At 39.0% G+C, this 27,578-nt stretch overlaps 1 protein-coding gene across 1 annotated transcript; it reads right to left on the bottom strand.

Annotated features, from left to right (window-relative positions):
• Positions 1 to 8,559: 8,559 nt before the first annotated feature.
• On the bottom strand, positions 8,560 to 17,981 carry ier5l (immediate early response 5-like). The gene is made up of 2 exons (XM_042396238.1): positions 17,964 to 17,981; positions 8,560 to 11,494 (listed from the first exon to the last, which is right to left on the bottom strand). Exon 2 carries the CDS (start codon positions 10,891 to 10,893, stop codon positions 10,000 to 10,002), a length of 894 nt encoding a protein of 297 aa, XP_042252172.1. The 5' UTR covers positions 10,894 to 11,494; positions 17,964 to 17,981; the 3' UTR covers positions 8,560 to 9,999.
• Positions 17,982 to 27,578: the final 9,597 nt, after the last annotated feature.

The following is a 27,578-nucleotide window of genomic DNA, read 5'->3' as shown; positions in this document are numbered from 1 at the left end:
CTGTGTTTGAGTGTTTTTTCATAAACAAAATGTTTGGCAATCCAGTGTCTTGCTCAGAGGGTAAAAGGTAAAGAGTTGGATTTTTAAACCTTTCACAACAGCTCATCCAAACTGGAATGAATAGAATTTAGTTCAAGTAACTAAATGAAAAGTCACTTAGTAAAAAAAAAATGCATGAAAGCTCTCTTGGTTGTTTTTTTCCTCACAGTTTAAGCCACTGTTAATGGTGTACACCCAAGACTTCATCTTGAGTTCCAGCTCACCCCCATTGGAAGTTAAACCTGTTTTTTTTAAATCCTTTTAATTGGCTCAGTTATTGTAAACATTGTCAATTGACAAATATACTTGAATAAATTTTGTGGTTGTGCTATGAAAACATTTTTTCCTCAAAATTCCAGACTTGCTTCCAATTTTTAAATGACTCTACAGTGTTAAATTCTGCATGGTTTTTGATTGGCCCATTTTAAAGATCAAGGCATGTTTTTTATTGAATATTGTTGTATAATCACATTGACCTGCCAAACCTGAAATTTCTCCATTTTCCCATCTTTGTTTGACCTCACCATACACTTAAATTTTCAGTTTCTTTGTTACATTAAAGACACCATGTATACTGTGTAAAATTTCCCACTTTGGCACTCCCCAATGGTAGTATAATAAACGACAGCAATGCATGCCGCTAATTTGAAAGACGCTATAATCACATAAATATTCTACATATAGTGGCTTTAAGTGAGAAATGGTCTGTTTTGTCTCTTCATCTTCATTCAGCTGCATCACATGTAACAGGTTTAATTTGGGGTGAATATCAGACTTCTCGTTTAAAGCCCTCACATGTATCTGAAAAGTCTTTTAAAACAAACACAAGTGTTTTATTGGTAATAGACTGTGACTTGTGTGTGACCCAGAGATGACCCCAGCAGTGAGGCAGATGGATTCAGAGATAAGGGGAAAAGTGTTGAATATTACATGAATCGGGATACTTAATACTACTTCTTTTGAAGGAAGATTTTTTTTTTACCAGGAGTAGGGGAACTCTGATTCATGTAAAATTTACAATTCCAAAACAACATGCAACAGTCCTTTTTTTTTTTTTTCCACTATGAGCCTTCACAGGACGGGGGTGGAATTCCCCTACATACAGGATGTTGGACTGCAGTGCAGAGAGTGGTGGAATATAGCACAGCAGTCCAAAGGTGACTGAAGGACTTTGTACAAATGTTGTTCAACTAGAACACAGCAGCTGTGTCCCATTTTAGTCGAGGCCTCTGTCGTAGGACACAGGCCGTGAAGGTGTGTCCTTCAGAGGGCTGAAAGCTCCCCAGATGAGACGCTCTACAGATGAATCAACATAATATCATGAGCTCCTGCCCCTTGACTCACTGAGACACAAAGTACTGCTGCATTCAGTGGATCCTTTTCTACTCACACAGTACCAGGCCTTTGTGTTCAGTCAGTCGTAAAAATATCACATGAACTGTAAAAAACCACCATGTAAAAGAGAAAAAAAGGAAAAGCTTGAACATGTTGCTTAACACTACATGTTGAGCCAGTGGTCCACTTTCAACAAATACTTTGATGTGTTTGTGAATCATATACACAAATTATGATGGAGAAATTGAAATTATATGGACATATTTATCAATATTGTTTGGTAGGAATCCATTGTGTTGAAGTGAAACATCACAACTAGTAAACTCAGTGTATCCCTCACAGAACTTGTCTAACGCTGGTATTCAGCACTCAGTCAGTGAGACACCTCTTCCTTGGCTCTAAACGGGAATGGTCAGCTTTATGAGTTGATGTGGGCTGCCTGAATTCACCATTCACAAGTGAGTGTTGCACAATGAATTTTGGGATACTGCAAATCGGAGCAAAAGCAGGCTGAATTTCTTTGCCTCATTTGTAGGAATGTTTGGAATGGGACAGCTGCGTCGACTTGTTCTGATATGTCTGGTCTTGAAATGTGGTCTTCAATGGAGGCAGTCTGAAATGAGAAGCAAATGCAGACTCAAGATGGTGGAGAGCAGCAACACTGGCTCTCCATAGACAGCCAGTCTGCATTCAGCCCAGTGTTAATGTTAAAATGTGTCACATGTTTTCTGATATACACACATAGGGGGTGACTATTTCTTGGTTGGGACTTAAAACTTCCTGGAGTCTCCGATGGTTTGTTGCCAACCAAGAAATAGTTCAGCAATAACCATCCATAAAATGACAATTTGATGTTTTTACAGATTACAGATTTAACACAATATTAAGTATTAATTAGTAAGCAGCTTTAGAGGTGCTGGTAGGTGCATTTTGTTATCTTTGGACAGAGCCAGGCTTTCTGTTTCCTACTGTTTCCAGTGTTTGTGCTAAGCAACATTAGCCGGCTGCTGGTGGTAGCTTCCTGTGTAGCGTACAAACATGACAGTGGTATTGACCTTCTCATCTAACTCTTGGAAAAAAAACAAATGAGTGTATTTCCCAAAATGTCAAACTTTTCCTTAACACATAGCAGTCCATTAGTCAATATGTTCATGTTCAACTCTTCATTTCAACAACACTGAAAGGTATGAAGACCTTGGAAATGGATCAAAGACTGAATGAATCTGTCATCTGAGAACTAGTCATATCAGGATATTCCATCATCAAAGTTTTTTATTAGCTGGATTTATTACCATTCTGAAGTTTTCCTCATGGGTGTGGCCAATTTGACTTTTTTCCCTTTCAGTGTGCAAGTCAAACTGTGACTTAATTTATTATGATTAGTACATGTAAATAAGATACAGCAGACTGTATTTCCTCAAATAAGATGGTAGATGGTAGTCAATTAAAAGCCGGGTCTCCAATAATGGCCAGGGGCGTGGTAGACATGAACCAATGAAAGCTGGCCCCAAAAACAGGCCTGGGAAAAAACAAGGGTGGATAAACTCCTGGTGCCTGTTATATAATGTATATGCCCGTTAAGTATTAATAGTAGTTACCTGGATGAAACGCCACTTCTATGAGTACATGTGTAGCCCTCTGGGGAGGGGATGGAGAAGACATAATATCATTTAAATACAGGGAGGAAATATGGTATTTCATTATGCAAATAAAGACATGACCTGATTTTCAAAATGCAAAAGGAGGTGTGTCCAGTGGGCTCTTAAATATTCAAACAGGGGTGTGGCCTGTTAAATATGGGTGTGGTTTGTATGTTTAATTGAAATGCATGAGAAATTCCACCCTAAGAGGAGCTTTTAACTTATGTGCATTAGGATGTGGTCTAGTTGTCTTTGATATGCAAAGTGTATGCAAAATAGAAAAGTCTATTTGGGTATTATGCAAATAAGGGTGTGGAATATTAGTTTTCTTCAGCGTGCAAAAAAAAGAATTCGACCTTGTTTGGGTGTAACGTTATCTATGTCATCTTTAATATGTGACATGGGGCGTGGCCTAATTTTAATTAAACATGCAAATAGAACAATTGCCATATTTTACTTGCAAATATATTTATTATATATGCAAATATGGGTGAGGTCATGACCTATTATCCCATATACAATTTACAGCAAACAGCTTTTACAGTTTTCACTATCTATCATAACTTTGTTGCATTAAATACATTCATCTTCAGCTCATTTCTTCAGCCCCTTAAAAATGTCAGTATATTTTGTAAAATAATAGGTAAAACATTAAAGTTTATTAGTCTTATTTATTCACAGAAACCTATGTTCACTGTTTCATATAAAGCCAAGCAGTCAGTGTCAGTTTTAGACCTTCATCAAGAGCACTGCTACACATGTTGACCATTCACACATTTCCCCAGAAAATTCTGTTTTCTTACAAAAATGATGTTTAAATTTATTAATAGGGCACTTTTCTACAGGCATTGTAAAGTGCTTCACAACATAAAGACACTGCTTAGATACAGTATCACAACAGCAATGAAGTACAAAAAATGCTTCTTTAAGCATCTCTCCATCACTCTGCTGCACTTTTGTTCTAGTGCAGCCATAGAAACTATATGACGATGATCTCACATGGATGGTGTGATTGGCTGTTCTTCTAAATCAGTGATTGAGACTCAACAGAAAGAAAGAAGACAGCAGACAGTTGGGTAAGTTCATCCAAATTTTAATAAAACATTTTTGTAATTTGTACTACTTTGTACATCTAGTGGTACAGTATCCAGCCACACTGTGATCTGTTTTCAAAGGGACTGTTTCTTCAGAAGAAACGTGTTCCAATGAGAATTGTTCACAGTGAACATTATCAATTATCCAGAGTGACCAGGAAGTCTAGAAAGACATTTTTATATTGAATTTGTATTAGCTCCGCTAGCTACAGTAATGGCAAAGTTGGTTTTTCAGTCCATTTTGGTTCAGACTGAAATATCTCAACAACCACTGAATGGATTGGCATGAGATTTTCTACATTTGACGTTGATGGTTCCCAATGGATTTGACTACTGAATTGATGACCTCTCCTTTAGGTCTTAAATTTCATTTAGTCCAATACTTTTGTTAATGCAGCATAGTAATTGTTATGTTAGCATGTTGGTGTAAGCATTTAGCTCAAAGTACCATTGTGCTTAACTACAGCCTAATAGAGCCTCTAGCATGGCTGTAGACCTTCCTCTACAGCTTTATACTAACAACTTAGCATGAAATTTTGCAGTGGAATCAGATATTTCCAATGGAATCGCTGCAATCAGTGGATTTGCTCACAGGCGCAAAGTTAAATTTTTCACGGTGAGTTCAATTTTAACTTTGACACACAACCAATTAACTAATAATAGCAAGCCATCTTGACAATGCTGACCTTTAAAGGGGAACAGTGAGAGCTGAAGGTGGAGGAAGTGGAGGAAGCTATCATGGCAACCAAGCTCACAAGTTTGGTTAACAAGCTAGCTAGCTCTGGGAGCTTTTTCTCACTTCATGAACTCTTTATTGAATGAAATAATGTATAATCCTGAAAACAAAATGCTACCGGGGGAATAAATGGTCCAACAGAGAAAATAGAAAGAAGCTTGAATGTCAGAAGTAGAATGAACAATAACTCTGCCTATTGTTACTGTTAGAGGTAAATTAAAAATATGTTTTTTGTCATTTGGTTGAATCGGCCCTTTAACATTGCTGCAATGCAGAAGTATTCCACTGTGTTTGTGAAAGCTTGACCATCAAACTTAAAGCAGTTTTGTCTGTCCACAACAATATGACTCCAGTGTAGAAATTTATCTGATCTGGAGAAATAAAAAAAGAAAGTAGCAGAAAAGCTTGGCCTAGTTTGAATGTAAGACCACAACTGGTTAAAAAAGGGAGAGTTTTCAGATGTGTCCACATAAGCCTGGACCTGGTCTACATCAGATCCATCTAACAAAAACCCTCCCTGGCCTACCTTCCCCTCCCCCGCCCTCCCCCCACAGACCTCTGCACAACCTGGCTGACCTGTACGATCTCTGCTGCCACAGTCTGCCTCCCCCTCCCAGTACACCTATTCCCTACAGTCCACCCACCGCCCCCCCCACCCCTTCTGCCATCACATGTGGCCTCCTCCCCCCTCTGCAACCCCCCCCCCTCCCACCACCACCACCACGTCAATCCCCTCTCCTGACAAAGCATACCCCCACCCCGCTATCCCCCCTTCTGATTGCACCTCTCCCCCCTCTTCGTTTGTCTTCCCCTCCTCCTCCTTCTTCCAGCACCCCCACACAACACTAGTCACCACAACTCCCCCCACCCAACCTCTCTCACCACTCATCACCCCGCCACCTGGTATCGTCCTTCAGTGTGGATCAGGTGAACAGAGGTCTGTGATTGAGAAGATAAATAAGAATTCTTCAGTAATAACTTTTAGTGTTTTTATCTCATGTCAAGCTTCATATTTATACCTTTTTTAAAATTTTCATTTTCATTTATCTAATTTTTGTTTATTTTATCTTCACTTATTTAATTTTTAAATATTATTGTACTGTCTTCACATATCTATATCTTACAATATTGAATCTGTGTTCTTCATGTTGTGTATTGTGCATATATATTTCAGTAATGTTATGTGTTTCATGTTTTATGACAGAATCAAATAAACAAGCAAAACCAACCCTAAGTGACAACGAATAACTCAAAAATCATTGATGCCAAAAAGGAAATCAAAGATGTTGATTGCGTGTGTGTTCATGGGTGTCAGTCTTTTCCAATCCAGATGGAGGAGCTGTGTATACACCATGAAACAAAACCATTGTCCACACCGTTAGTCAGTATAGCAGAGAGGGCTGAACCATGATATGCTTCTGATATCATTCTCATGTTTTATTGTAGTCATTTGAAGCAAAGGTTCACTGTTTTACTGCTGTAGGCAGATGTTCTCTGTGAATAATCAGATATCCATTCATCCTGCATCTCATTTCTGCAGAATTACACAATGCATTGTTCACAGTGCCTCATCGCTTTCATTGCAACCTACCTACTGCACATTATTATGGGTAGCTGGAAAAAGCCTGGAGAGCTGAGGGAGCAAACGAGCAGCGGTGGTGGAGGTGATGTGTTGGGGCAGAGCGATGCCTCACTATGAGACAGAAAAACGAGACAGCCAGGAAGAGCAGGAGGAAGGAGGAAGGAGGAGGAGGAGGAGGAGGAGGAGGAGGAGGAGGAGGGTGTCGGGGGCTGGTGAGTGGAGAGTTTGAGGGAGGGTCAGCCCGAGGTGGCTCTGCTCTGCATACACAGCCTGACTGATATCTTCATTCATTGATTTTAAAGAACACCACCAAGTGGCACAGAGCAGAGATAACAGGACTCAAAGTTTTTCCAGAGGAGGGAATTCCAGGTTGAATTGAGAACGTCACATATGCTATATATGCAGTGCATCATGGGAGCAGACAGCAAAAGTGAAGAATGGGCCCTTATATGACTTTTAGCAGATAGTGTGACAAACCTAATCTGTTTCACATCATTGAGCATTTGATGGTTTCTTATAAAAAATAAAATTAGACTCACTGAGGAGCCAAAACACAGTATCTTTGAGTCGTTTGCAGCACCTGCTAATTGCAGAATGTGAGCAGAAAAACAAACCCTGTGCAATTAAATGCAATCCAATACAACTGCCATGCAGTCTTTATGAAGCATTTAATGTTCAGTATGTGACACAGAGGAGTTACTTGAACTATGCTGAGATTTCTTGAGGCTGTTTGTGGAAGTATTCTGACAAAAAAAAAAACACAACTTAATATCCACTTACTAGCTTTTTCCGGAGCTTTCAGCCTCATCTCATGGTGGAGTTTGCTTATGGAAATAGCTCAGTGGTAATCAAATATTGTGTAATATGATTTTGGATGGAATATAATGTATATAATGTGCAAACTCCATCTACTGAGGAAGACCGTCAGATTCGGTTGAAAGCTCTGGAAAAAGCTTTCAAGTGGACCTTGAGTTTTGTTTTTTGTTTTTCTTTTAAAGATAAAGAAAAGCCTCATGCTAAACTGTGTCTTAGGTAGATTATATTAGATTATATTATATAATGTTGGCTCCACATTCGAGTAAGACACCCTTTGTAAAGGGTTTATAAGTAACTATAATACTTTTATTAATGTTAAATAGTTGCAATGATTTATAAATCAGTTATAAACCATTTATAGCGATGTCTGTTAGGTTACCAGGTTGTGAAAAACAACTAATAAAAGACTGGAGACAATTTATTAACATTCATAACTGCAGACAAGATGAATTATTGTAAAAAAAAAAACAAAAAAAACTTCATTAATGACTTGCTAATATTTTAACTACTGACTTGGCTTAGAAAGTTATCATTACTCTTTATTAATGACATCTTACCAAAAAGAAAGAATAAATAATGTAATGATAAGGAATGGCTTGCATGTGATGTATGAAGCATTAGCAAGTGATTTATAAACTATTAATAAAGCTATCAGTTACAACTTATAAGCCCTTTATAAAGGGTGCCCTACTTAGATTTATTACATGTATGTATGAAAATGTGTTCTTCATCATGGCAGCATGTGTCAGTCACTGCAAGCTTCATCCATCTTTAATATGACAGCATAACAAAAGGCCTCATAACCGCAGTTAAGATTAAAGTTTTCATTTTTTTATTAAGATTATAAATTTTTTACAAATATTTTCTGGAACAGTTTCACCCGGCGATATACAATTTATTAAGCACAAAAATACAAGAATAACAACAAAATATGTAGAGAATGGCTGAATACTCTCTTTATTTTGGTACACATAGTGCTCATAAAGCTAATGCATGGATTTTTCAGGTTATGGCTAAATCATGAGTTTGCCTTTTTAAAACAAAAGGACTAGGATTATTCTTTTACAAAACAAAGTAAAACTCACAAAACCAAGACATGTTGGAATTATGAATCACTGTGAAGGCTTTGAGCAACGACCATGATTAATAAAGGATGTCAAACTGCCAAAATAAGCCAGACTGTTGGGAGCTGAGGTGTAGTGGTGACCCCAGTAATGAGCCCAAAAAGTGTAACAGAATTGAAACGTTGGCACTCCATTAAGTGATATGAGCTGGATCAGAGTCCATGTACCTCAAAAGTGTTTAGGAGGAGTCTTGAACATGGTGTTTCACGTGACAATAAAACTGCTCAGAATGTGCAAGGTCCATTTCAAAGTGGAGAAGGTGTTTTTTTTTTTTTTTTTTCCAAAAGGCTCCTCAGTCCAGGACAGGACAGAACAGCAGAGACATTCAGTCACTTTCAATGTACTTTCAATTTATGACAATAGCTAGCAGTAGTGTGCATTGGATTTAAGGCAGCGGAAGTCAATCCATTTCATCAGACTTAAGTCACTACAAGAGTGTACTCTGTAGACATGTATCTCCCATTCTGAAAACCGGAGAGCCTGCACATCATATATATATATATATGTGTGTATATATATATATGGCACAAACTCTTTCCTCGCCCTGTCAAAACTATTGTCACTAAATTGCTCAATGTTTAAATATCTTTTCTTTTTCCTGCAAAAATAAAGTCCATTCCATTCAGACCTTTTGGGGGAGACCAGGTTCAGTTGTAACGCCTCAATTTCCTCCAATCAAAAACAAGTGCGTGTGATGTCATCCATTGCACACCAATGAACCACACTCACATGTTATTAAGTTTTAAGACAAAGGTGTGCTTTGAGGTATAATTCTTAATAATTTCATCTCTTGTATATTTTGAATTGTTTTTGTCAGAGTTGTGTGAAAGACTAGAAGCTACTGAGGTTAGCTAGTGACAGACTTGATGTGATTTTAGCACATTGTGTTTAATTATGGCTAACACTCAGTTGTAAAACATGCTAAAAAAATGATTTAGCTAAATTTTCCTAAGTCCTTGTTTGCTATGCAATTTCAGATTTGCCCATTTAAAAAAATGAATTAAACCTTTTATCAAATGAGTAACCATCACTGAACAGTTCAATGAAATCTCCTGCTAACCAAACTGATATAGGTTACAAGAAACATGGCATTTTTGCTCTATGTGAATACACTGCTTTCACCAAATACATATTCAGCAACACACCCTTCACTATTGGCACATGGAAAGGATGTGGAACAGTACTTTAAATGACTGCGAGTTTCCCAGTAAATGTGTAACGTTCCCATTCATTTCCCATTCTGTAATATTTCCTGCAACCTTTCAAGAATGTTCTGGTTTGATTTACTTGTTGTAAGAACATTCCCAGAAGGTTTCAGATAACTTTCCTCCATGCTTATGTAAATGCTTTTGGGCAATATACATAAAGTCCTAACATTTGCCCATTCCCTGAAGGTTAACTATGCATAAAGGTTACCAAATTTCTTTTTTGCTACCCAGAAATGATATGTAAACTTTTGGGGGGAACAGTATGAATTTGCTAACATTCAGGAGCATTCTCATAAGCTTGGAAAAATGTTCCCAACCAAAAACTCATGAGTAGGAAACAGTTCTTGGTTGGCTTTTGTTTTCTAATACTTTGAGGGGAAAACAGTTAAACTGACCCCGGTCTCCCCTATAATAAAGTGTTTGATTCAAAATGCCACAATTGCCCGGGTCCATGCTCCCAGACTGGCCAGAGCTTGCTTGCTACAGATCTGCTCCAAGTCCGCCTGCCTGCTCAGCAGCCCTGAAAACCCCGAGCCGAAGATGGAGATCAAGTTGGAGATGTTGGAAGTGTCCGTGTAGTCCGGGTTGGAGTAGGAACAGTCCTCGCGTTTCGCCCGTTTGCGAGCCGCTGTAAAATCCGAAACCTCCTCAACATCGGATATGCAACAACCGAACTCAACCTTCCGTTTTTTGGCCGGGGACTGCGCGCCCTGACCGCACTGGAGCGCGTCACAGCAGCAGTCCTGGTGGAGGTAGCCGTTCTCCACCGTGGTCACCACATGCGTGTCCAAATCCAGCACTGTGGTTTTGTTGCAGTGCGTGCTGTTGTTTGCGGGAAACTGGTCACAATGTGACACAGGGGAAGCCTCCATGCAGCAGCTTCGGTAGTAGGAGGGCTCCGGTTCTTTGCTGCCGTCCTCAAGAGGAGAGCAGCCGGAGAGAGGGAGAGCTGCCCGGCCGTGCGCCGCTGGCTGCGCCGCGCCTCGCTGGCACGCAGAGCCGCACAGACTCGCCTCCTCGCCGCAGCAAGCAGCCCGCGCCTGCTCCTCATCGTCGGCGTCCTCTGCGTTCAGATCCAGAGGATTCAGCTCCTGGATCTCGTTGCAGACCGTCATCACCTCCTCGTACTGCTGCATTCTGTAGATCTCCGCGTATTTCTCCTTGATGTAGACTTGCCTGGCGTTCCTCAGCACATAGGAGACCAGCAGGTTTTTGTGCAGCTTGATTCCCCCTCTCTGCGTCCTGGAGTTGTGGATCTTCATTAAAGAAATGGAGATCAGGCTTTGCGCGTCCACTGCGCATTCCATGGTGTTGATCATTATTGTGTTCCCCAAGTCTACCTCCTCTCCGGGAGAGGAAAACCGACTCTCAGCTATCTCAGTAAGAATCGTTTTGTTCGAGGAGAAAGACTCAAGTCAGCTCTGTGGAGAAACATTGGACACAATGATCCGCCTCCCTCTGAAAGTCAGCAATCATTTGCAGATGCTTTGAAACCAGAATATATATATATAGTCAAGACAGAGAGTCCGCCCTCCTCAGGACGAGCCAATCAGCTGCCTGGGTTCTGTAGAGTGACAAGTAGGGGCTCTTGAAATATGTCGCTGTCGACCAATCAGCGTCAGGCGGTTCCTCTGTACTATTCAAATTCCACCCAGGCTGTCTAACAGGAATGTCCTCATTTCAGCTGAACCATAGCTGAGACTTCCAAAAAGCAGTCACTTCCTCAACGCTGGATATGCAAGAACCAGCTATACAGGGTATACATGTTCCTATAGAGAGGTTTTTAAAAAAAATCCAACCAATATAGCTAGTCATCACAGTGCGTTTTAAAGTTTGTTTTTCCATAGAAAAATGTCAATTTTAATATTTTTGCCCAGGATAGCTGAATTATGGAATTAATTCTGTCCCAAAACTGAAACACTAAGACAGAATGATAAGAAACAAACAAATTAGTAAGAAGCAATTTATAGAAAGCAACAAAGGAATTTATAGAAACATGTGAACATTATAAATTAGAACAAACTCCTAAACCATTACAGGCAAAAAAAGCAATAGTCTTTATAAACCCAATAAACCCTTTTTATTTTGATACAGTGCATTAAAATGTGTCAGGTTTTGTCAGTATTTGTTACCTTTTAATACGAGTGTTTAACTCAACACATCTACTGTGTATATGTAAAAGTCATTATGCTATAACATTAAGGAAAACATCATATGAAACAAGATATTTTGAGAATATAAAACTACTTGTAATATGATGTGAACAGGCAAAATGTCATTCAAAGTGGGGAATGTGGGGGATTTGCTGAAGTCATCCATAGATGTAAGTTTCACTCAAGAGGATGTTGAGAAATGTTGAGTCGTCTAGCACATTAGCACCACATTACTAACAAGTGTAACTGTGTTACAAACTTTGTGTATTCAGAGGAAAGAAGAACACAGGACCTGGAGGAAAATACCTGCTTTGTTTAAAGGGTTGGCTCATCCAAATGGTATCTAGCCATAGTTTTGGTTTCATTTGTCCAGTTTCTGAGATAACTATCTGATAGATTTCTGTCTCCATCCCATTACATGGGAGGTGAGTGAAATCTCATTTGTGGTGCTCAAAACAATGAAAAAATGCATTTAAAAAAATCAGCAGCAGCATTTCTCTCCAGGAACAGAGTCCCTGTCACTCTGGATACATAATGGATCTGACTGTGAGCAGTTTTCATTGGAACTACTTTTTTTAAACCAAAGAAATAGTCCACAGGACAGTGAGGTCTGTGGATTGCCCAGATTTGTGTTTCTGCTGTTGATTTATTTGAATTTCATTCTTCGGGCAGTTTATGACCGCCACAAACAAAATTCCTTTCACCTCCACTCTACTGAGGTGGAGGAAGAAATCTCAGAGACCGATATGTCAAAATCTGGACAAATGAAACCAAAATTATCTGCATGAAGAGATACAACTATGTTTGATTTTTTTTTCTTTTAGTGTGGGTGAAATGACACTTGAAGCACACATCATATCAGTATATGCATAGCATTTAATGAGGGCATGAGGTTTCACAGGCAACGATAAGACTAAGAATATTTTTGACTCAGAAGGAGAAAAAAACTAGCAAACCCTGGTGACTCACACTTTAAAGTACTGTATTTGTGTTATAAACTGAAGGGTTAGTCATAGGTTTACACATTATGAGCATGCAGATAACACAAAACAAGATTCAGATAACATAATACACAGATTCAAGTAATCGTGTACTATTTCATTCTCAGTCAGCGGGTGTGCAGCCTGCACCATTTTCTGGAGAGAGAAGTTTCATTTGTGGATGCAGTAAATGCTCACAAGTAGACACCACCATGTCTGAAAACTGATGCTGACACAGAAATACCTGAGTGCCACTAATGGCCACTAGATGGTGGCTCATAAAAAATCTCCAACTGCAGAGTGTTTATGGAGGTTCTGAATGTTCTTCTTCTGTCTGTCATAGTGGCAAATTGAGGATGAAACTTAAAGCTGCTCTGATCAACATTTTATATGAATAATAGAAGCAACCCTCAAGGAATTATTACCAGTGCGGCTCTACAGAGCGTTTTAGCATCTTTTAGCTCATTGTTTTGGTTTTACAGCCCACAGATTTACTTGGTTCAGTCTCAAAGCTCTCATCAGCATTGTTTCCAGTCACAGCTAGCTGTCAGCGACTAGCTGGTGAAGATAGTAGAGCATTTAACTGCTAAAGGGGAGTGATTATTGGACTCACATTTATCCAGTGGCCGGAAACAGGACTCCAAATGAATGCTAATGTTGCTCCGTGTCTGCTGGATGTGTAAATAGTATAGTTTGATACAAAAAATATACAGTTACATTTGTTGCAATATAATACACTCACAAAGGTGATTCCATTGATTAGATTCAGCTGCAATAAGTATTTTTACTTTTTTAATAATACAAATGTATTATTAAATCTGATATTTCCTCATTTTTTTTATTTCAAATACTGAATCAGAAATACCCAAGTAGGGTATGTCTTCTTCCAGACACACAGCAGTAAACTCTATTGTGTGTAGTGTACAGTACTCCGCAGTTATACTCTGGATAACTTTCCAGTCAGTTCCTCAGGAGTTTTTTCACTAAAATGCACCTTAATACATTTCCTGTGTCAGCATCATCCCTCTTAATTTGGCATTTTCAATGATGCTGTATTGTCTCTATGAAACATCTCATCGCTTCATAAACAGAAAGAGGTGTCAGAAGTAGCTGTTAGCGCTAGCATTACTTGCCTTGTGTTGACTGCGCCACACAGTAACTTTACAGTCAGCACACATGTTGACTCCATATAAGTGGTGAGGTTTGTGGTGCCACCGGCATATTTTATGTTACAATTATGGGTTATGAAGACTGCTAATTGGTGTATACGGTGGTCCCAACATTTCCTTCAGTGTGCTAGTGAGTTAACAGCTAGAAGTGTGTCACACACATCTGCACAAACACATACCAGAGGGACAAAGAAACGGGAAGACAATGAGCTCCTTGGAAAGATTGGTTTTGACTCCCATATTTTCCACATTTCATCATCTATGGTTGTGTATTGTTCAAATCTCTGATTTTTGTATTGGCTTTCTGATACAGACCAGTTCATCTTTACATGTGTAGTTGGCTAAATAGGCAACTCTTTGTTAATAGCTTGTTGCGCTGCCTCTAGATGGACAAAAAATCACTCAATGCTTCTTTAAAGAGAATTCTGTTTTGAAGGTGTTTTGTACACTGGTACACTGACAGGTGTCTCAGCCTATCACAATCAGCCATGTAGTTTCTCTGTGCTTGTCTCTGCATCCTCTGACTAAGTTAGGGTTTTCTGGCTCCAGATGGCAGTAAGCCTTAAAGCCAAACTCTAGGCTTCAAAACAACCGTTCAAAATGTTGACATCATAGACCCTGTGTCTGTTTTTTTAAATAAAACATATGGCAGCAGCTCAAGAGTCATGGTGGGTTGTTCTGCATTAAGTTTGAAATGATATTACATTAGATGGACATTTCTGTGCTGAATTTTTGAACAGAACATAAAATAGTTCTGCCTCCTCAAACTGAATTATCTGCCTCCCAGCTATATTCATAACACTGTGAGTGATTGAATAATAACAAACAATGTTATAAACATCAATCAGTGACACTATCTAATTCTAAAGGCAGCTCAATACCTAGAGTCAGAGGTGGTCACATGGCTTGACTCGAGTCAGACTCAAGTCGCAAATTTGAAGACTTGAGACTTGCTTGACTAACATTGATGAAAGACTCCACTTGACTTTGACTTGGTATTCAAGACTTGAGACAGATGACTCAAAAAGACTTCACTTTTTTAAAATTAAATATTTGCATTTTTCTACATATTTGATTTCTGGTGCAATGCGTGCAAGCCTGGCAACATACTAGAATGTGGCAGACCATCAGACAGGACCAACGCAGGAGGCAGCTACCATGGTTGGGTCTAGTCCAAATATAGTAAAATTTGGATTCAAGAATTACGTTGTTGATGACAGTAGTAAGAAGAGAACAGCGGTATGCAAGGTCTGCAACTCAAAAATCTGTGACACAACCACCACAACATCCAACTTCATCCATCACTACAAAACCCACAAAGAAAGGTACATGAATGAGTCTTTTTAGATAACCTATTAGCTGGTGAAACATTAGATAGAAAGCTAACAGTAAGTTGAGGCTATGTTTGACTTGGCTTTGAATCAATTATGCATTTTATTGAGAGGACATTGTTAATGTAAAAGACAGTCGGGGGACTGATTCGGGGCCATATAACCAGTTAAACTATGCGGGCACATTACTAGCTAACACAGCTATATTATAATGTCAGAGCCCCACTCTGCATTGTTGTTCATTTAGGAGGCTTGTTACTGATTGCCACAAAATGTTAAATATCAGTAAGATTTATAAGTTGTCAGCAGGCTGCAACAGTTTTCATTAATGTTGAAAATAAAACTCAACTTTTCATGACTACTGTTTTTTAACTGATTTAAATGTGGAAACTGGGGTAGATCTTCAGAATTTCGTATGACTTGACTTGCTTGATTCTCACCAGAGTAACTTGTGACTTGCTGGAGACTTGAAGGTTAAGACTTGAGACTTGTGACTTGCACATGTGTGACTTACTCCCACCTCTGCCTCAAGTGAATAAAGGGTGGTAGAATGTGAAAAAAAAGAAACACACATTGACCAGGTTAAGTTCATGAATCTGAGCAATACAAACCCACTCAGTCACATAGCTCAGGAAACCAGCATTGCAGTGGCCTCTACAGATTCATCAAAGGTTCAAATGCTTGCCAAGTGAGTGCAATAACCTGTGTTGAACCTGTAGAGGCCAGTGCAGCACTAGTTTTCTGCCCTGTGTAATTAGTGTTTTGTTACTGTTTCTAAATTCACCCTCTGGGGTGGGACAGTGGCTCTACAGCCTGCACAGAGAGCCTGCAAACATATTTATTTTTATGCAAGATGAAATAGAAATCAAGGGAACGTGGAACATCCATTGGAAAAGACCAAGACCTCACTGAGTGATGGCTGGAGTACGCCTGATCATAATGTTCTCTATGAATGATGAATGTATGATGCAGAGCGGGACACAGACTCATCTTTTCTTCCAGAGGAGGTAGCTGTTTGCAAAGAGGAGCGCACCCCAGAGGGTCTGAAGCCTCTGTGATGAAGCAGGTTTCCTCCAATTTAATATATGAACATCACTGCTCACTAGATAGAGGCTTGCTGGAGGTGCCTGAGCTGAGATTCAGCATATAATGATAGGAATAGCATCCACACACTCCAATCTATTCTGCGCCATAATCGTTAAACGGAGAAAGCTTTCAGCTAGAGACTGACAATGACACATTGAGGATGTGAAGAAACATATGTCACATCACATTAATACACATTCAACAGGAAAAAGAAATTAACCATAAACACAAGACGCATCAAATACATAGTAATGTGTGGTAATAATGCATGCAGCCATGTTATGACAAAAAGTGCATTGGTGTGTTTTCTGGAGTTATGAATCTACCAGCAGAGTGATAGATGGCATCTGGACCATCAGGGGAACTCCATACTCTCTTAATTCAAGTTGAAGTTTGCTGAGAGACTGCGTCAACATTCACATTAAAGGGTCAGGTCACCCATGTTACAAACATATTTTCTCATTTACATCAAGTGGTATAGAGCCATGCATGTAGTTTGGGTTCTATTTGTCCAGATTTTGAAATATCTGTCTCAGATTTCTGCTTCCACCACAATACAATGGAGGTAAATGTAATTTGGTTTGTGATGATAACAGCCCTGAAAAATGCATTGAAAAAAAAATACCAATGATCTCTCTCCAGAAACAGTGTCTGTGTTATTCTGGATAAACAGACTTTGCTATCAATAGTTTTTAGCTATAATTTTTACTGAAACTACTTTCTATCAAAGAAATTGTTCCCAAGAAAACAGTAAAATCAAAGATAAATTTCAAATTATCTGCAAGGCTAATTACAGCTTGAGGTGAGTGAGAAAATATGGTTTGTTTGTTTTTATATCCGTGATATCTTTATAAGCTAATAAACATTTAAAATAGATGTTGTTTACACTGTCTTTTATAGACCGAAAATGAGGCAAAAACCAGGACAATATTAAAGGAATAAAACATTTAGGGAAATACACTTTTTTGCTTTCTTTCTGAAGGTGAGATGAGAAGATGGATATCAATCTCTGTGTGTTAAGTACAGAGCTGGAGTCAGAATATGACTAGTATAGTATAGCTAGGGGGAAACAGCTAGCCTCAAAAAATTCAGTTCAAAAATACACCTACCAACACTTCTACAGCTCATTAATTTTTTTGCATCTCATTTGTTTAATATGTAGGTCAAGAAATAATTTGAGCTGGTGACTCCCTTTCTTTGAGTATGGATTAAAGAAAAACAAGATACATGTTAAATATAGTTATCTGTATGTATGTTTAAACAGAATTATTCTCACAAATTTGACTGCTAAAGTTCAGTTTATTTATTTGCCCTAAACAGCCAATGTACCAACTACAGATGTTAGTACCTAGCTAGCTACTTACTGAACTGCTGTGTGTGAACGTTTGTGTGTACCAAGCTGCAGCTACCATGACTTGAGGCTGAAGCCAATGCAGAAGAACCTTAAAGTGCCATTGATGTCCGCTATATGCTCCAACTGATTCCCATTCAAAAAGCCTCAATTTTTCTCTAGAAATACTAAGTCAATCATTTTTTTCAACGAGTCATTATGGTTTCAATTGCTAAATTCAGGCCCTCTAATAAGTGTGCTGATGGTCATTTTGGAAATTATTGCTCCGGTAATAAGATTCAGGGCGTTGATTGACAACTGTGATTGAAAGGTGGCTCACCTGCTGCTCTTCCCTGCTCCAGGACTTACACTGAGTCGGACTATAGTTGCAATATTTCGATAAGTTTAATGTTACTTGATTTCAGTACCTGCCCTGTTAGCAGTATTAGCTAAATTAGCTAATGTTAGCCCAAGGTATGCACCGTTCGGTGTTCCCCGTAAGCTAGCGTTAGCTTTGGTCCAAGGTAGCGGGCCGTGTTTCCAGACTGAAAGACAACACCCCACACTCCTTATTTGGAAGCTCCTGGCTCCAAACGGAAAAGATGGTGCTGAACATAAACTGCAACTCTTGGCTTCAAACTGGCTCCAATGCAAACTAACACGTAACGACTTGTCTGAACATGTTAATGTGTTGGTAAGAGTATTTTTGAACTTTGGATTGAGGCAAGCTAGCTGTTTCCCAGTGCCTCCAATCTTTATGTTAAACTAAGCTAAGCTAACCATGTCTTCACTCTGAGATTAATATTAATCTTTTTTATCCCACTCTCAGAGAGAAAGAAATAAGCATAATTCCCAAAATATTGAACTATTTCCTTAATAAAAAAAATTCCACTGCATGAGCAGGTTTTAGAATACTGACTTTGTTGTCAGTAAGATATGTTAATATACCATTTGATAAAATCACATCTTGACAGTTGGGTGGTTGTAGTGGTGCCGTTTTTGTTGTAACAAAAAGGAAGGATTCTAATTAGTATGGTGTACATGCATACTCACATATTTCCACCTCTACTTATATAGCACTATACTGTTAATATACAGCCCTTTCCCGTAGATGTTCATACATTTTCACTAAAAGTACCGATTTTATTGCTTTATTCCATCACCATGTTTTGCTTCTCTCCACACATTCTTCCATTATATTGCGGTCTCTTTCTATTTTCAGTCTTTCCTCGTATCTGCACTCCCCGTCCTCCCACCCTCGCCCATCTCTTCCATTTATGTTCTCCCCTCATCTTTTCAGCCTCACTGCTCGATTGTCTCTGGCTCCTTTTACCACTCCTCTGCTTACTCTACTAACATCCTCTTATGTTTCAGCCTTCTGTTTCCTCCTAAGCATGTTTATTTCTCCCTCTGTGCCTCAGAGAGGGAGTGCAGCATTGCAGCACAGTTGCAGGTGTCAGCAAAGCAGAGGCTGTTTTCTCTCAGCTTCCTTTGCATGCATGGTCAGCACCGGAGACCATCGAGGTATCTGTGTGTGCTGTTTCCACAGTCCTGCATGCTCACCTGCTGTTATTACTTCCATTCCTATACCCTTACGTGTTTAAACTTCAACATTTCCTCGTGTTATCTATTTGTGTATCTTCTACAGCGAGTGCCTAATTACCGCACTTCGCACCAACCTTGCTTTCATCTGTTCTGTTTAATCTTATAGAAAAGCAGATGTTTGTATCAGATCTTTCAGATATTAGATTTTAGCTCAGTATATTCCAAAGAGCAAGTGAAGAGTATGATGATTTATTGATGAAGATTTTCTCCCACAATGAGGCTGGGGAAGGACTATCATGCCTGACTTCACCATCCAGCCCTGCATGTCCGTCATACAAAATATATCAGATGCTGCTAATGGGGAATAATGCGTGTCAGTGACTGGCCAAAGGGCAGAAAATAATGTTGGACACACATGATATATAGCACATACAATCAAAAGAGATCTGGTAACATATGAAATATATTCTGATTACTGCTTCACTATAACTCCGTGTGTCTAGGTGGGGACGACGCATTTATTGTTTGCTTGTCTTTGTGAGCAACTGCCTATAACTGTAAAATCAGATACCCTAAAGGTTCGGTCCACCTAAATTATTTATTATAAACACCCCACTAACATCAAGTGGTATGGCTTCATGCAGATAGTTTTTGAACATCTTTTTTTTTTAAACATCTTTGTAAGATATCTGTCTCTAATCCAATAAAATTGAGGTGAATGGAATTTTATTTAAAATAAATTGTATCTCCTTCCATAGTGTCTCTGTTACTCTGCATAATGCACAGACCTTGCTGTGAACTGTTTTCATTGGGACTGTTTCTGTATCACCACTGAAAACTGTTGACATTGTTTAATTCAATTTGGGTAAATTGACCCTTAGTAGCTCAATCTATAAATGACCCAAGATATTAACTGACAATTAAGCACGCAGAAGTGCAATCAAAAAGGATGAGGGTGTTACTCCTGATTAAATTAAGTAGTAAATTATTTAAGCTAAGTGTGTCTACTACATAAAAATAAAGAGTTCCTAATGCATTAAAGGGGGCATATAAACATTTCACATTTCCGGGTCTTTATTTTAAATCTGGGGCTCTACTGGAATATCTTTGTATGATTTACATTTTTAAAAACTGCTTATTTATCTCATTCTGGCCTCAGTTCAGCCTCCGTCTGAAACAGGCTGTTTTAGCTCCCGTCTCTTAAGGCTCCCCTCCTGATGAGCTCACTCTGTTCTCATTGGCCAGCCCTTGGAAGCTGCATCTTGGGACACTTCTGCTGGCTCCGAAGGCTACGTCAATAAACCATGAAACAAACTATGGTAGGGCTGTCACTGTTTATTCGAAATTCAAACATTCGATCGAACGTGGGGGAAAATTAAACATTCAAACTGTAATTACCTGTTTTCAAAATTTACAATCTATAAGCCTAACAGACTGTTGAAGAAGTTTACCTCGTGATCCAGCAGAGGGTGTTTTCAAAATGTACTATAAGCTTGACCTGTCGCATTTTCTGTGGCCTCTCAGTAAACTAAGCTTATGAATAAAAATGGAGAAGGACACCATCTGCCTGTGGAAGATAGATATCCGTCATTGTCTGTGCACTTTCACTGTGGTATCACATGTTCCCCAATTCATATTTGTGTTATGTGGCTCTGTCATCGCTGGTATACATGAAAACAAGATGTCCTGTCAGTGGAGTCAGACCTGCAGGTTGTTCTCTCTCTCCACATCAACAGCAGCTCACATGTCCCATTAAAATGCCTGCAGCCTTTTTGGAGGGTTTTGTTTGTTTTTCCTTGTACATCTGAAATATAAGCCCTTTTAATGGAAGAAAATGAAAGAAATGCATTTATCATTTTAATGCATTTAATTGTATTCATTGTTTATTTTTTAGTAAAATTATTTATCTGTAAATCTGCACCTGTTGGCTTTTATTCTGAATGATTTACAATGAGCCCATATTATTTATCTTAAAAAAAAACTTAAAAAACAAAACACAAAAAAAGAGTTAAAAAAGTTTGCTTTATGTAAACCACTGCTTTATATACCTGACATCATTACAAGCATCAAGCATCATATGTGTCCTCTCATAAAGCCTAAAGGCACTGCATTAATTGTTTCCTATGTTTTTTGTTTTTGCCATCTTGGGAAGCAGAATAATCTGTGAACACAACATCTGACTATACTATCCTTATAAAGCTGATATGGCAAACATATTAGCATGTAAGCATATATTAACAGTGGCTTATTTAAACACCCAGCAGACAGAGAGCAACATTAGCATTTACTTGGAGTCCTGTTTCTATCCACTGGATGAATTTAAGCCCAATATCCACTACCTTACTCCTGTTTTGCTCTCCAGCAACTCCAGAGAAAAATATCTTTCTCTTTAGAAACTAAATGCCCCATTATGTTCACCACTTAGTTGCTAACTCTGACCGTCCTGTTTAATGCTGGGTAGGTACTGTGCAGTGAGTTTATCAGAGCCTTTTCTCTGAAAACAGCTGAGATTACTTGATGACAGCAATGAGACTGAACCAATACAGTAAAGTTGTGAGGTGTAAAACCAAAACAATTAGCTAAAAGATGCTCAAATGCTCTGTAGATCTGAGGGAAACTGCAGAGTTGGGTGATAATTCTCTGTGGCTTTGTCATTATTAGTGCCTGCTTTCACATTACGTATAGTCATTTGACCCATTGTAAATATAAAACAGTTGGTTTGTGCAGCTTTAATAAGGCTAAATACAGTGTTAACTCAGGATGCAGTGGTTGTTATTAATAAATATTAGCAATTTTATTGACTATAGGCATAACCACAATCCTGGCACAGTGTGGCACAGGATGAAAAGAGCGGGATGAATATATTAGGAGAACTGCAGTATCAGCAGGTGGAGTTTTAATGATGGTGAGCTTCAGTAATGGCCAATCACATCAACTCCTCTAATCCCCTTTGAATGAGTAACTGCACCCAGCCTGAAAATCCTGCCCATGCTGCCATTTAGCAGTTTCTGCATGTTCTGCCGGAAAAATACCTTGTGAAGTACAACACTTCACTTCGCAGCAGGGTGTGGTCCCAAGTGCAAGCATTCACACCTGACCACACCCCAAATGGGATTTTAGGTGTGGTCAAAATGTAACTCATTTCATCCTTTCAACCTGTAGGTCAGTGCTTTCACCAAATACACAGTTTCTCTTTGAAAGCAGCAGACAGTTTTATAGTATAGCTTCACCGGAGGAAACTGTTATTATCAAGGAGCCACAGAGGCTGTACATACCACTATATATACAATGCTGGACACCAGTTTCTGCTATCACACTACTAAAATTTGTGACCAGATCTACATATTATGGGGCCACACTTTGTGGTCATCAAAATAAAAAAATACAGGATGTGACTTTGGTAAAAATGTGCATAATGGCAATTTAGCTGGCAGTGCTAATCAGTTGAGAGATAATCAGTTGCTAGTGGATGGTGGCCACAGTATCTGATCTGATCAGAGAGAGGAGAGCCTTACACATTCCACTAAGCTGTGAATGGTGTTATTGGTAGATTAAGTAGTATTAAGTTTACCCCTTAGTTAAAGGACAGGACTGGTGTTATTCTGTAGTTTTCTTATTGTCAACAAAATTCCATTAAAAGACCAAAACCAACAATGCATGCATCTAACTTTCTTGCTATGTCTGTGGCACTCAGCTCCAAGTCCATTGGTTCGTACTTAACACTTTCTCATTCAAGTGAATGGGAATGTGTGTCCAAACTTTTGACTGGTACTGTAGCTCTTTAAAAACAGGCCACAATTATATAATTTTGTATTATTGTATATTGAAAAATGTAACAGTTGGGCACTGTCATTTTTAGCAAATGTCAAACAAGAGGAAAAATGCATTTGTTGAGAACTATTTTCAGTTATTTATGCACGTTTGGTGGTCTAATAAGTATTTACAGCAGCAGGACGGTGCGTGGAGGAAAATAAACTACAGTGTGTGTGTTCATGGTAATAAAGGAACATGTCACCCAGGTCTATGCCACATGGGAATAAGATATATCAGGCTTTGATGCACACACAATATTATTAGTAGGATCAATTCATTGTTAGTTTTGGTCTTTTCGTGAGGTGACAATAACAAAAAGAATAGACTTAGAATGGCACATCTAAATAAAATTTTATTTTGATGTGTTATAGAATCTGGACTCACATTTAACAAACTGCTGAAAGGGAAACTGACTAAAAACAAATCTATGGTTCATTCAATCCTACAATTGTTATGCTTTAAGAACACACACAAAGCGAGGTGCAGACCAGTGTGAGCTTTAATGCAAGTCGATCAAAATTAAAGCACGTCGCACAACTCTTCTCCAGTACACCATGCTTTATTCACCAAACGCCTCCAGCTATCTCGCTGTCATCAGGGTGAGGGTGAGATACAAAAGCATGGTGTACTGGGGGAGATTTGAGGGACGTGTTTTAATTTTGGTGGACTTTTATTTAATCCTATTGCCACACAAGAACACTGATACTAAATTACGTTCAAAGCCGATGTTTTTTTTTTTTATGTTCAATTATATTGTTTTTAACATTGTCACTTTCTACAATATCTGCACATGGTAATTACGGTGTGGTTGCAGTTAGGAAAGGATTGTGGTTATGATTAATAACAAGGAAAATGTTGGTTTTAGGTCTGTAAGGAGATGCAAACTCCAGTGTGCTCTGTTATTTCTCTCCAAGTCGACTGCTTCTTCTTATTTGTTATTACGTTGGACTGCTTGGCAGTCAGCGTTTTCTTCTGCTGGCTGTACAGGACCAGTGTGTAGGATTTAGGGGGATCTATTGGCAGAAATGGAATATAATATTGATAATTATGTCTTAATTTCATGTTCTTTGTTTTGATAGCTGGCCTTGCAATGTGTGCATGCTAATGTGAGCGTGCATGTGAGTGCATGTGAGTCCCTCTCTGTCCTCCTGCGTCCGTTTTCATCATGACAGCCAGGTCACAATGTTCTCATATTACAGTTAAACAGTACACTAAAATATGTTTCTGAAAACAGAAACAGGCAATGCACTAACAGAATCTTCATCCATATTTGATCAGCACTGCCTAGTTTAACAGTTTAATCTGAGCTTCATGAGCTGTTGGTTCAGGGGCCACTTTCTTTTTTTTTTTTCCAACTTTATTGAGTAAACAACACACACATTTGTTTTGGTGTGAGATGCTGGTGCTATAGTACGACATAGTGGCTGACTGTTGTATGTTGCACCTTTAACAAAGACCAAATTAGCAGTTAGAACCAGGCTTAGTAAAGACCAGTTTGTACAACCCATCCCAGGAATCATCCTCTGGAGACCGGCATAAATGATTGTTCAGACTCGGGCAGCCTTCGCTCAGAAAATGATGTACAGAGAAAGTAGAGAGACCTCCTGAGCAAGGCGCGTATTTTGACATTACACCTGCTCCTGACTGGGCGTAAAATTTACGGCCAGTCTTAGCAAGAAGTGGACTTAAGCCTAGATGGCTCAACCAGCGTAACTATTAGGTAAGACTCAGAACGCCAAGTTACAACCAACTTTAAGACCATCAGTGTAAAATTTCCTGTTGTATCCAAAAAGTTAGACAATGCAGTATATTGAGTACATTTCCGCTCCCCAGAGGATAAACCGTTTTCATTTTAGTGACCTCATGACCTCTCCCAGAACACCACCTACAGGACAAAACTTATATTTTTAGCCCCACTACCCATAAGTCTTTCCTCCATATTGTGGTGTGTAATGAACATTACTCATTAGCACGCTTACTGTCTGAACAGCCTTTGTGTCTTTCTCTTGTCCTTTCTTGTTCAGTCTTTGTCCACGAGATGAACATACCATTTTATGGTGTTACATTTATCCTCCCACCATTATCATTTACTGAATCCCAGTTTTTCTTAAACTTGCGTTCTCTGGTCCATCCTTTTTAAGAGTGAGTTCTGTTCATTATGTAAAAACATAAAAGGTTCTTTCCCTGCTGCCAGTAGAAAGAAAATCTGTTTTCTTTTTGCTTTTTTTTCTGTCTGGGTCCCTGCTGCTTTGCTATGCTGCTCCCCAGCCCTTCCCTCCTCCCTCCCTTCCTCTGCTTTTGCTGGCTCTGCTTTCATTCCACCCTCCTCCCCCCTCAGCTCCTCCATCCCTCCGTCTTCCCTCTGGAGAATAGGGGTCATTGCACAAATGATTACTCAGACCCCGGTCGCCATGGCAATGCTGCCGTGTAACGGGCGACAGGCATGCATCGTGCACAGCAAAGACGCCGATTAGTAAGCTGGCGATGGAGAGTGCAAGCGCTGCCTTTGTGTGGCTCCGTTTTGCCTCCATTTTTTTTCAAACATGCTCTGTTTTTCTGTGTGTCTCCAGCTAACTGGGGTGGAGGGAATGAGGGAGGGGAGCAGTGGAACAGAAAGAAACCCAGCAAACATTCTGCTCACAGCCCTCCAGCTTTGTCTCATTTTCTTGCTCGCCTTCTGTGTCTGAATGAGGACTGCTGTTGGCTTATTTCAGCAGCCGGTTAGAAACGGTTCTAACGGTTCTGTTTGCATTTATCAAATCTATCCTGAACGGTTAGCTAGAATCTACAGTTAGCAGGTATGGTGGAAAAAACATGTACACAAGACAAAACAAGAGACAAGAGTTTAAAAACTAATTCATATTTATGAGTTGCCCATGAGGTTTTGTAAGCTTTCCTTTTTTCTCTTTTTCTGTGGTCAAAGTCCATAGAACCAGTCAATCACCCAAGTTACAAAAAGTCATATTATCTCACTTACCTCTGGCCAGCCATGCAGAAAGTTTGGGTTTTATTTGTTCTTGTTTTGAGATATCTCCTTCTGAGATGATCTTCTCCAGGACACTGTAATCTTGTTGATAGTAGTAACAGCACTAATAAAAATGACATTAAAAAATGTCAAAAGCAATGTCTCTTTTTACAAACAATGTCCTAGTTATAAAGGGTAATTCACAAAAGACGCCACGATTTTCATCGGAACTACTTTCTACCAACATGGAGAGTTAAAGTGAAACCAGAGTGTCAAAATCACGTTGACATATTTAATACATGTAAATAATAGTAAATAAATATCCTGCCTTGGAACATAATCTTGCTCAACAGTATATCATGCAGTTTTTTTTCAGTTTGTCTAGACAGAGGCGGTAATTAAAAAAAAAAACATACATTATACATTATAATATCATTGTTTGTGTAAGAATACTCCACAGATTTAGCATTGCACTCCTGTAACGTTGATGGACTCATGATGGACAGTTTTTTAAAAAGAACAAAGGTCAAGACAGCAGAGATATTGTCTTTTTTATTCTATGTATTCCTCTTGTAAAAAACCTGGCGATTACATTACCCACAATGCAACTCAACCTGATTAACTTGACTGTACAGATTAGGGTCTTTTATGCTAATGGTAGCTAATGTAGCCCGGAGCTGCTAGCCTCCACAAGAGATGAGCAGCAGGCTACAGAGGTCTGCTAACCTCACTTCTTTCTAATTCACTCCAACTTCTCAAACATTGTCTCAGCTCCCTCTGAAGCCACAAAAAGTCTTATACTAGTTTTTTCACATATGCAGTTGCACTCTCCCAACACATGGAAGCACATGCTGATGTGTGAAATTGAAGTTCCCCTTTAATATTTCAGTTTTTAGCTGCCTTTAACAAACAGTCTTCCATGAGCCCTAGGTCATGCTGCCAGCTAGTTCAGACATGTCTGTAACAATGACAATGGGTCGAATGGAGCTGATGTTTTTAAATAGCAAAGAGTTCAAGTAAAAAGTTTGAAAAAATGACATTAGAGGGGAGCGTTCATGGATATCATGGAGGAAACTATGGAATAAAGTTTACTATGACATTAGTACATGCTCGGTTTCACTTGTAAGTTTTCCTCAGTGAGAGATTGTGTTGACTTGCACAGGTTAGTGAATCACTGTTTCTGGAAAGAGATGTTGCTGTTAATGTTTTTAATGTATTTTTTCAATGCTGTGTGTTTCCTGCATATGTAAATATATTTATATGTACATCTACTTTAAAATTTATTCTGGACATACTGTAGATTCAGCCATAGTTCTGGCTGTCAAGACAGTGAAAACAGCAAGTGCACCATTTCTCCACAGTGCTTTGAGTAATCATAATTGTAATAGTCCCACCACAAATTTTAAGATCGCCTTTGTAGGCTTTAGGAAAGTTTTGCAACTATAAAACCTTCATGGATTAAAAATCCATAACACAAAGAGGAATAATTCACCTAATTTTCAGTTTAAGCTGTCCTGTCAATAGCTGTATAGACATCTCTTTTCTGATGATTGATTTGCATTAGTGATTTGCAATACCACAAATGACCACTGGGAAAAATTGGCAGCAAAGCTGAGCGAAGGCACCGTATCC

The sequence above is a fragment of the Thunnus maccoyii genome, chromosome 19 (assembly GCF_910596095.1).
Source record: "Thunnus maccoyii chromosome 19, fThuMac1.1, whole genome shotgun sequence".
Taxonomy (NCBI): domain Eukaryota; kingdom Metazoa; phylum Chordata; class Actinopteri; order Scombriformes; family Scombridae; genus Thunnus; species Thunnus maccoyii.
Note: the sequence above shows the minus strand (reverse complement) of the source record. Positions and strands in the feature narration are given on the sequence as shown.